This window comes from Lichenostomus cassidix, chromosome Z (genome assembly GCF_008360975.1).
Source record: "Lichenostomus cassidix isolate B80296 chromosome Z, HeHo_3.0, whole genome shotgun sequence".
NCBI lineage: Eukaryota > Metazoa > Chordata > Aves > Passeriformes > Meliphagidae > Lichenostomus > Lichenostomus cassidix.
In genome coordinates, this window is record NC_139511.1 from 48451277 (window position 1) to 48463413 (window position 12137).

The 12137-nt window shown below is 36.4% G+C and overlaps 1 protein-coding gene across 5 annotated transcripts in view; it reads right to left on the reverse strand.

Annotated features, from left to right (window-relative positions):
• Positions 1-4: 4 nt before the first annotated feature.
• SMARCA2 (SWI/SNF related BAF chromatin remodeling complex subunit ATPase 2) overlaps positions 5-12137 on the reverse strand; it is a 119467-nt gene continuing 107334 nt past the window's right edge. For all 5 annotated transcript variants that reach the window (XM_085042329.1, XM_085042330.1, XM_085042332.1 and 2 more), the window contains exons 30-34: positions 8529-8634; positions 7215-7316; positions 2844-2976; positions 1572-1714; positions 5-907 (exon numbers count right to left, since the gene is read on the reverse strand). In XM_085042329.1, coding sequence (XP_084898455.1) covers positions 872-907; positions 1572-1714; positions 2844-2976; positions 7215-7316; positions 8529-8634 — 520 coding nt within the window. In that variant the 3' untranslated portion in view covers positions 5-871. The remainder of the gene's footprint in view (positions 908-1571; positions 1715-2843; positions 2977-7214; positions 7317-8528; positions 8635-12137) is intronic.

Here is a 12137-nt window from a genome sequence, read left to right on the forward strand (position 1 = left end):
CACATTCTTCAAAATTACTGGAATTTTATTTGCCTCAGGCTTATGACTTGCAACCAAAGACATTGTGCAAAGAAAGCAAAGATTAAGTACACTTTAGGGAAAACGTGATAATCCACATTGGTAACATAGAAGATCAGTCTGATGAAAGAAGCCATACGTTACACTATATAGATTGCAATATTCAATAGCATTTTTTTAACCCAACTTTTTAATAGAGGGAAAAAAAGTTAAGCAAAGTTTACAGTAGACATAAATTTGATACAATTCAAAAAGCATTTTCTGAAATCATCAAGCGTAAAGTGGAAAAATGTATATGGGGTAAGGTGTATGAAAGCTAACTACTGAACATTTATAAGCTATTAAACAAAGTTGCATATATGTACCACAGTGTAAAAAGCCAATACAAGACAAATAAAAAATTTGAAAACTGCCTGATGAAAAAGAAAATAACCAGTGGCTTTTAATGACTTCTCCTGGTTATCAATGCTACAAAAGACTTTTTTTCTTTGTCTTTCTGATGCCACTGAAAAAGACCTTATCAAATGATAAAACCAGGCACAATCAAACCATTACCATGCCAAAACCAGCCCATAGAAACATACTATCAACCCACATTTTCCCTCAAAAGGTTTCTCTGTTGTTGTTTTTGGAGGCCCATTTGGTCACAAAATGTTACTTTTTTTTTTTTTCCTTTTTTACACCATGATATCATATGTTTGTCTGGCACTATCCTAAAGCTAATTTATAGAGAATGAGAATACAGAAACAACCCAATGTCTATTTAACAAAAAGAATTCACTGGGTGTAAAATAGGAGAAAAGAGAAGAGAAGGGGAAGGGGTCAGTTCTGCCAAGAAAATAAACCCTATGGATCACTCATCATCACTTCCGCTTGCTTCCGACTGGTCCTAGAGGTAAGAGACACAAGACAAGTCAGAAATTCTTTCCAGCTATTCTGTGGAATTTCTTAAAGAAGGACAAATAAAAGGAAGTACGAGAAAGAAGTATGACAATTCAACTGACAAATCAAGATAGCCTGAAGAAAGGTACTATGTTATCTAGTATTTCTATTTCATGACATTTAATCTAATTGCTGTAGAATTCTTTAGAGAGGAAAGACAGAGAGTCAGGAAACACCAGCTCGCTCTTTCTTTCTTTCTTTCTTTCTTTCTTTCTTTCTTTCTATCCAGACATTTAAAAAAAACTGGGAAGACATCTATTTTCATTTGCTGCAATAGCAGAAGCACCCACCAAAAAAAAGTGAAAAAATAATCAAGCTGTAAGTTTTTCATCTGTGAACAGAAGTGAACAGACCATCAGACTTAAAGGTTCAATGAACACAGGAACAGCTCGCAGAAATAAGCTCCAAACTTCTTAGACTTCTTGTCTTCCAGCACTGGGACCAGATCTCATAAGCACACTCAGATACAGTTAACACCCCCACCCAATTCTCTCAAGATGATCACTACAGGTTAAACGTGTGATTAAGCATGAATAGTTGAGAATTCTGACAGCAAGCAGGACAGGGCAATCACTGTAACCACTTCCACAGTCTCACTGAACAAAACTTACATTTTCATCTTGATCCTCATCACTATCATCATCACTCACGACAGGCTTGGCTTTTGCTCGGCTTTGCCTCTTCTTGCCTTTTCCTTTCTCCCGACTTTTTTCATCCTTCTTATTTAACTTGATTTTGACTTTCACTGATTTTGCTGCAAAAAGTTTAACAGCATATATTAATGCAACTTTCACTTATCAACTTTAAATGCTGTCTCTGTTCACAGAAATTCACCTCAGGCTTCTGCTTGAAAAAGCATTCCCCTCTGACTTTATATGGACTATGAAACAACAAAGCAAGAGGTATTGGCTTTTATTTCTCTACTTTTTGATAGTTTTAACAAAAATATATATTACTACAAAGACTAACTTGAAGTTGACCATGTGCATCTTCTTATCGTTCTGAGAATGCATGGTGTCTACAGGTAGTATATGGTCCTGTGAGAAGATATATATATCTAAAAATATTTTCTTCCTTACCCACAGAAATGTTTAGTCTTTGTATAAAGAGACTTTAAAAAAAATTTCAAGTACAGAAATGCCATGTGGAGGTTACTGGTGAATTCTGAGTTGACATCTTTCTAAAGAACATGTTATTCTGATCCAGAATATCCATTCATTTCCAAATGAGCCATGACAGTTGCATACTTTGCACACACATGAGAGACACTTGGAAGGGTAACTCAAGGCCAAGTACTACAGTTTCTGCAACCAGAAAAAAAGGGTAGCTGGAATTTGGGTAGATGTACTGAATGGCACGAAGTGCAGCGAAGGGACAGATCCCTTCTTTTCCACTTCATCATGCTTCTAAGTCTACAGGGACTTAATGACTGCTCTGAAACAATTAGAGTTTCACTTAGTCCTTGCCACACTGAAGGGTATTTTCAACATTACCAGGTTCTTAACCATGTGATGAACTTTGCATGTCACATCATGTCCAATGTGGATAAAGACTGACCACTCATGGAATAAAGACTGTCTCTAGCCTTTCCAGGCACTTTTACTTACAAATAGCACGAACAGGCCCTGAAGGGTTAATGAACAATTACGGCCAATCCACAAAGCACCTCTGTGATTTGTTTGTGGCTTAAAAACAGTTTAAGTAGAAGTAAGCCAGAACATCCAGCTGGAAGACTAAAACAATGCTAACACCCAAACAAACTTAGTAAGAAACTACTTCCACCAATGGAAAATATCATATAATCAGTCTCTATGCAGAAAGAGCAAAACCTCCTCTTCCATCCAAAGATATACTTTCTTCTCAATATCTAGGAGGGGACTCACATTCTGATTCCGATTCTTCTTCTTCATCTTCTTCTTCATCATCATTGCTTTCATCCTCACTTTCTTCTTCTTTGGCTATCTTCTGTCGTGCACTTTTGAACACAGACTGAAGAACAATGGAATCTTCATAGATCTACAGTACAGATATAAATCTATGTCAGAACTATAAAGTCAAGCAGAATCAAAAATTCATGGCACAGACCTTAATTTGCAGTGCAAACCTACAGAATACATGGTGTTTTCAAATACCGAGTAACGCTTGTTGAAGGAATTGTACAAGAAATACCAACATTAATTCTTTATGCTCTAAATGAAGAAATTTGTCACTAGTGAGCTGCAAAGAAACAACTCTTACGATGTACTACATCTAAAATGTCTAGTTAACATGCTTTTATTATTTCTACTACCATAGGAACTATTGTGCATTTTCATCAGATCGTAACAGCCTTGAAAACCTGCCAAAGGAACAGACTTCAGCAGTAAGCACCTTAATTACAACATGGGTTATAGTCTGGCAATACAGTTAATAATGACAAATGGCTAACCCTCATTTAATTATCTATAGGTTTTTTCTGAAATCCAAAGTGGCAACAAGGAAAATAATTTATCCCAAGCAGCTCATTCCTTCCTTCCTCTCAGATCTGAAAAGACTGAAAAAAAATCAGAGCTTGTTCTAAATTTAACATGTATTCTCAAACATTCTTTAGTTCCCAAAGTATCTTGGATAGATCAGATTTTCTCTTTAACCTTAAGCATGAGGGGATTCTCAAGAGTGACTCCTTTTGGCTTGTAACACATTTCTGAGATTAACACAGAAAAAATATTGTTGTGTTGCTGAATATCTGGTTCTTTGTAATCACCTGAACAAATGACCCAGTGCAGTCTGTCTTGTAAAATGTCAGAAGACAAGCACTGGAAAATTCAGCACCAAACCAATTAAAAATAAGTACAAGAAGAGTAAAAAAGTCAAAGATAACATTTGATTTTATCATCATCATCATCATCACCACCATCATCATCATCACTGTCATGATCCTCACCTTGGTTGTCATTCTATGCCTCTGGCTAAATGACACACTTTTTTGTCTAAAGGAATGCTAGGTATTTCTGAGAAAGATAATGGAAAGACTTTTGGCTGCCATTATGCAATCTGTATATTAAACCTGACAGAAGTGCTCTAATGATTTGAGGGTTCAACAAACTAAATTAGTAAAAGTTTGTTCAGGATACTTTATTACTTAATGAAATACATTAATACTTAATGAAATACTCAGTTCCTTTTCTAGAAAAACTGCCTCTCACTGTGGGATTGTCCCCATTATGTATGTTCCTCTGTGCTTTTTGTTATGTTTGACTGCTCTCAATCATGGTAACATTTTAAATTATAAATATACACACACACACACATATATATATATATATATATACACATATATATACATATATATACATATATAAAATTATCATGAATGTTTTGAAAAGACTGCTCTACTGTCTTAGGACATTAGTGAACTGTGAGACTCCAAGACTTACTTCCTAAAAGCCAAGTAACAATTGACTTTCTCTTATACATACTTCTCTTCAAGTCACCTGTTGATAGAAGCCCCCAAGTTCCTCCTGAGAACCATTTATTTTTCATATACATAAGCCTAGCGCATTGAATTGTTCTTAGGAATGGCTCTTTCAACAAACCTTCTGGTTTTTCTCACACAAAACACTTTCTAAGATAAAGATAATTAAAGACCTGTGAAAGATTTTTTTTTTAATGTTGGTCACTACATATTTAGGGCATCATTGTGACCCAGACTTTCAAACAGAGTTTCCCAATGAAACACAGGGGTTTCAAAAATTATTTTAACCTTTTTTATGTGGAATTACTTGTAATAGTCACATCTATTTTGATACACAAAAACCCATGGGGCTGCTTCATGAAAAACTGCGCAAATAGAAATTTTATTATTCTGACAAAACCCCAGTTCCAACAGGTTTTAAAAAAATCAAGCAACAATGACAGTAGAACTTCCTTTAAAAAGGGAGAAGCAATGACAAAAGAACTTCACAACAAATGACAACACTCCTGAGAAATCTTCTGTTTGAAGGGACATACATATTTTTAACCCTGTACACATCTGTGTGTCATTCCACCATTACACCATGAAAAGCTTTTCAAAACACCGAGGTTGCACTGAGGACAAAAGCCTTAATAACATCATTCTATCCCTGAAAGCCCTGAATAAGCTTCCACCCAGACGGAACTTCTTCGCTCCAAGGAAAAGCAGCATACTAACAGAACACTTGAACTAAACAACTACCTGAATTAGCCCTTTTGTTTTGAGTGCACACACAAATAATTTAATTTACTGAAGTGAACTGGTATGTCAGAGTAAATGTAGACCAGAACCATAACAAAAACCACAAGGTAGCAAGGAAGCCTGGAAAACTGGAGGACTACTGTAGAAATGTCCTGCAACTCAAGGGAAATAAAAATGGATGGTGTGAGAATTTCACAGAAAACAACAAAAAACCAAACCAAACAAAGAAACAAAAAACCCAAACAAAAAAGTGAACAAAAAACCACAACAAAAGCGAACAAAAAAGCGAACAAAAAACCACAACAAAACAAAGACCCCAAAGTAAACAAAACCCCCCAAACCAAAACAACAGTAAAAAAAACCCAAACCAAAACAACCCCCCCCAATAAAATAAAAAACCAAACAACAACACCCACAAAAAAATCCAACAAAAAAAATTTAGATACCCATTGTTTGGATTTCATGCTATAAAAAGTCATACTAGGTCTGGTGATTAATGATGCTTCATTGGAACAGAAAATAATACTACAATACTGATACATGTTGGGTTAATTTCAAACAGAGTAGTATTGTCTGCTAACATTTCTACACACTCAGGATTACTCTCCTGTCAATCCTACCACCTCTGCCTAACAAGGGACCAGTTTTTCATAAGCAGCTTGAGTCATTCCGATGTCAATAACTACATTATTTTTCCCACTTTACCACCGTTTTTTCTTTACTTATTTTTATGTCCTCTACCAACTTTTACCACTTTCTGACGTCTCAGTCATACCTTCTGTTATTAACTTTCCTTCACTTTTTCCCCCTCTTATTATAATTAGATATTTATAGTTGTTTTACTGCTTTATGAATAGGCAGTAAACTGAAAATTTACATTTGGGCATGTAGCAAAATTATGTCCCAAGCATTCTACCACAAATTATTACTTTTAAAAATATTTTCAGCTGATTCATTTATAGTCATTTCCATTAACTGAAGACAGTAAAAATATCACATCTACATTTACAGAAAACATTTTCTGTCTTTTGATATCAAAAATAATCACTAAATGATTAACTGAATCCACCAATTCTTTATGATAAATCACAAATTCATTTTTAAATCTCAAATTTTAACAGAAACTTGCCAGTTTAGTGAAATGTCATCACTCATACTTAGAAATTTTAAGAAGATACTAGTTATTGGTAGCATCGTCCTTCACCGTACTTTTCTTTAGGCTTCTATTAACTTTTTTTTCATCTCTTGCACACTATGGAAGCTTCCTTCATGGTGTCTGTTTCAACTGAATATTGTTTCTGCACCACACTTTTTGAACTTCATCTATAAAAATAATCATCCAACACAGTCTTTCACTGCACTATGAGACAACTTTCTGATCTGTCTTATCTTTCTTACCTGTCATACAGATTTCATAGTCTTTCCTTTTGTATCAGCACTTTGCTCTGAATTCTGAACTCGTAAGTGTGTGTGAAATGTCTGTTTGAGATGAATTTGCCTTCTAAACTTCTGAGACTCATCTGGATTTATTATTACTGTCTCTTAAAACTGACCTCTCAACAATAAAAAAAAAATTAAAAAACAGAGGCTTCAGAGGGTGTAAAGCTTCATATATACATCTTTACTGATGCACAACCTTGAATTTTTATCTTCCATTAGCAGAAGTGAAGAGCTTTCTATGATGTATTTTCCCTACATCCTATCCTAGAGCTGTACTGTTACATTTGCTCCTTCCGTGATCCACTGTGGAAAACCTAAACTGATGTATCATTCTACACTCACTGCCTTTTACAATAGATTTAAATAGTCTTACTGCAGCTTTAAAGTACACACAGATCAGAAAAAAACTGATCTGAGAATTAGTGTTAAAAAAACATTATTTGAAAATACACACTGCAGCTGTGTCCAGTGAATTCTGGATTCTAAGAATGTGGACTTTTACTCTACTCCAAGTAAGAATTAAAACACAGAATTTATACACCAAAGTAATAATCAACAAGTGCTGAAAACATTAGATAGGGGAAACCTATAAGTTTAACAGAAATGAAGTCATTCAGACCTGAGATCCCTCCAAGTTAAACGTCTGAGCATTGTGACACAGCAGCATGACGTCTTTTTCTAAATCCCCAAGACTCCGATATTTATGGTTGCGAATTCTTTCCTGTTGTGTTTGTTGAGGAAATGAAGACAAGTATTGATGGGCAGTGGTGCAAAAAGAAGAACAGCAGAAAGGACAGTGAATCATTATTTGAATCAACACATTAAAACGTTTTCTCTTGAAAATTTTTACTTAAGTCTCAAGATAAGCATCTGTTTCAAACAAAGAAAGTCTTCAACCACATTGTTAATGTATTACTCAAAAAATGCATCAAGGTAAAAGAACAAAAATTAAGCAATTTCTTTGTGAACTGTAAGGGTTAAAAGCAAGAGAAATGGAGCTCTTTCAGTAAAGTAAGTTCCAGTTTTGTCTTTCTAGCAAAGAAACAAAGAAACTGTAACACAAATGAAAGATATAGAATGATGACATCACCTAAGGTGCAACATTCTGCCTAGACCCCATCTACCAAACCCTGTTTGGATCTGACCTGGCTCTTCCAAGATATGAAGCTAGAGTCTAGAGGTGAAGAGCAGCTGAGGTCATTTGGCTTGTTTATCCTGGAGGAGACTGAGGGGAGACCTCATTGTAGTCTACAGGTTGCTCAAGAGGGCAAGAGGGGCAGGCACTGATCTCTTCTCTGTGGTGACAGGACCCAAGGGAATGGCCAGAAGCTGTGTCAGGAAGTTGAGGTTGGATATTAGAAAAACATTCTTCACCCAGAGAGTGGTTGGGCACTGGAACAGGCTCCCTAGGGAAGTGGTCAGAGCACCAAGCCTGACAGAGTTCAAGAAGTGTTTGGACAACACTCTCAGGCATATGGTGTGATCTTGGGGTGTCCTGTGCAGGGTTGGAGTTGTAGTTGATGATATGTGTCAGTCCCTTCCAACTCAGGATATTTATGGTTTTATGATTTTAAATGTAGGGACGGCTATATTCCCCTGGAACTACAAAGTATTTTTAAACAGGGTATTTTTACAAAATCTGTTGACAGATTCACAATTAGGTCTTCGCAAAAAAGGCACTGAGATGTCCTCTCTGACACTGTCATTCATGTCACACTACTACAGTTTGATTTGACCTTTAAATTACAGTGACACACTGCAATATAAACTAAACAAAATTATTAACAAGCTGTGTCACAGTATTTAAAACCTAATCCACCAATATAGGTACAACCAATATTCATGTTGTTATTTTAAAAACTTTATGCTCACTGTTCTGTATAACAAAAAGAAATGTGGGAATCTCCACTTCCAAAATTCCTTCATTCCTTACCTTTATCTTTTTAAAGTCCACTGGTTTCCTAATCAACTCGTAATACTCTGGTAGTTCTTTCCTGGATGGAAGCTGAATGAAGACTTCACTTAGCTGCCGTCCTGAACTGTTGAGAAAAACAAAGCAATAAGGGAAAGAATTACTACAACTTTCTCACAAAACACACCTTCCCTGCCGCGCCCACAATCTAGTAAGAAACAAATTAAAATAGTAAATTAAAATCACTTCCTTTTCTTTCAAAGAATTAGAAACTGAACCCTGATTATTAAATTTGGTACAGACACGTAACTTACAGTTTGAAACTGCTGTCCTAATGTATCATTAACATGTCATTGACATCTAACATCATTACTGAAAGCAGGATCAGGATTTGCATCTGAATTCCATAGTCTTTTGCAGAGTAGACTCATTATTTCCTTGGATTTGTTCAGTAATTTTTAGCAAGTCTCCCTTCTGTTACTCTTAAGTTTGTCTTCTTCTTGATCACTATATAATGGTCTTGTAATTCATTATAGCAAACCATACTGATTTCCACTGTACTATATGCTGACTGCTATTAGACTAACTCGTTACAACAACAAAAAAATAAGTAATTTCTATTAGTGACTGGTTTCTGGGAAGATCATTACAACTATACTGAATTTCATTACTGCCATTTATACTTCATTTGAAATAAAGTGATAGATTATCTATAAAACCTCTATACTCCAGGAACACTGCCTGTAACACAGAGGTGTCTGGATTTTCTAAGATTCCCATATTTCCCACTGTTTATGCTTTTTTAATACCTATTTTAAGACTTCCATTCTGAGGATCTTTTTTTAATCTTATTGCTTGTCATTTTGCAAATAATGCATGGCTGTAAGTCACCTTAAGAGTAAATGAGCTGATGACACTTATGGGCTCAGTTGTTTTTGTGTGTGGTTGGGTTTTTTTCCCCATGTGCACATAATTTTTCTCACATAGTAGCATAAAAAAGCTCTCCTGAGAAGAACTGCACACAGCGTTCACAAGCATTTCCCAGCTCACATTCACATGCTTCCTTCTCTCACAGCTACTCCAGAAAGGCCCTGTTTTCTCAGCTGCATTTTCAGATAGTATCTCAGGAACATCAAACTCCACCGGAGCTGGGCAAGAAGGCTATGAAGTCCTGGTTTCCACCTGAGCTTCTCTCTTGAAGCCACCCTTCAGAGTGGTGTAGGACCTTATCAGACACATTAAACTAAAACTGAATTGAAGGCTAAGTGAAGCGATTCTGCAGTGGAGAATAAGGATGGTAAAATGCACATAACAGCTCTGCCCTTCATGGAAGTAATGAATGCTCACTATACAGTATGCATTTCTTTATGCCTGAAATAAGATCAGCATTTGAGAAGGCACTATTTTCTTATGGACCTGATAGATTAATGAATAAGCAGAAATAAACAGATTTTCCTCATTTTCTAACTCTCTGGTGCTCACCTAATCCATGATTTTTTATTGTGCTCAGTTTGGTTGTGGGACAATGCTGCTCCTTCCATCAGAGAGGACAATAACGTAAATACTCTAATTGCAGACATCTAATCAGTCCTGCTCTACCAAAATCTTGGCACCAACTGGCAGCTTGAGTATCTTTTCATTCAATGCAGACCTACAAACGAAAAGCCTCTGTCTCATCCTGTACTGCTGTGCTGACTTGCAGCAGCAGCAGCAGCAGCAGCCCTTGCCTGCTCAGCAGGAGCTGCCCAGCTGCCTCCTCAATCTCAGCAAGGCTCTGGCACACACCTGAGCATGGCTGTTGCAGGTGAGATGAGGCAGTGGGCATACAGTGCATCCCTGTCAGGGGAGAGGACAGTGAAGTCTAACTACTCCACACAGCTGTTGGGATAGACACTTGCAGAGATCACTGGCACCTCAGTAGCAACTACTGGCAATTTCATCCAACAGATCTGATTTATTTGGCAAGTGCCCTGTTACTGAAATAGAAGAAAGCACAAAACACACAGGTGACTGTCACGGCCATGTCTTACGATTTCTCTCCTGCCAGCAAATAACTGTGAAATTCTGGCCACTGCATCTGCTATCTCCTTTGGTACGGACTCACAAATTCATTATTTTCACACTTCCCCTGTCCAAGTGTTTATGCAACAGATTTAAAGGCACCAATCTTATTCCTGTTCTTGACCTGTGTGTCTATGTCATGCTGCATGACAGAACCTGTTTTCATCACAGACTGCCCTCTCAAAGTGAAACTGGAAGCAATACAAGGAAAAGCAATGCATTAAGTACATTCTGCACAACTGACTAAATTAATGTGTGTTTCTATTCCTTTGAAAATTGAGAACTGTGGTTTTTGGGATTTTTTTTGTTCATAGAGGGAAGTGTTGAGCAGCAACAGCTGCAACTGAGATCAATGGAATTTCTTCTGAACATATACAACACTATGGTAACCAGCACTTGGATCTCTGGTGCCCAAATGGTATCTTAAAACTTAAGTTTCTATTCCCCATTTATAAAATGAGAATAAAATGCTGTGAAAGAAGTTCTGCATCTGCAAAACATTCAGACTGCTTAGGAGCATTATTAAGAACCCCAGGGGGAATTAAATTATTCAGTAAGTGATTAGAGCCCACCTTATACATGCGAGGCACTAATACTGAGGAAAAGCAAAGCAAAACAAAGCGGTATCCTGTTGCACCATTACATGACACACTGTGATTTACCTGCCTGCACATTTGTACAGTATGAATGTGGATTAGCTACACAGAAGGACTATCAATACTGTGTTTTAATTTCAGCAGCTTTAACAGAAATTTCTGTCTGAGTAAAATGACTAAACCACTGATTCTGGTGTTTCTTCAACTGTGCTTCAGAGTATAATACCGAACAGAATGACCTCAGTAAAAAGGAAACAGCCACTAATAAACTAATTCTGATCAAATTTTAAAACATGTTTAGCCTATTTGTCCTACTGAAATAGCTCCTGATGATTACAGTTTTTAATCTCATGGCTGTATTTCTTTCTCTTTTTACATCCACCCTTATACAGCATTTTATATTAAAAATACAACTCATAAATTATTAAACAGCAATATTCTATTTTCCAAGTGCAAAACCAGCCACCTGTGATTTGTTCCCACATTCTATTAAGCTAAGAATGCCACAGAAAACCCTCAAGCTTTTGCTCGATGTAACTAATTACCAAGAATCATTTAAGGGCATGAAAGAAAAAGCATTAAGGGCATGACAGAAGACTACAGCCTAATTTTGTCTACTCAGATCAAAACAGCTCATTCTGTTCTATCATTTTTATAGAACCTACCCTCACAAAGAAGTACTATCTCGTGCTCCCTTTGTATATGTGCACCCATACTATAAACAAATGTGATCTTTTTTAACAATCTCAAATTGCTGTATTGTGGATACAGTAGGAAAAAAATTAGTAATTATTAATGCAACTCTGATTTTAATCCTTTTGCTCACTTATGTAATTAGAAAATAATAACCACAACAACTACAACATAAAAATCATGCGCAGTAAAAATCACTTACAGTTGCCTAGCAACTAGCAGGCTACGTGCTGAAAGGAAGAAGGACTAGAATAAATTAAAAGATCTGACTGAGAAAGAA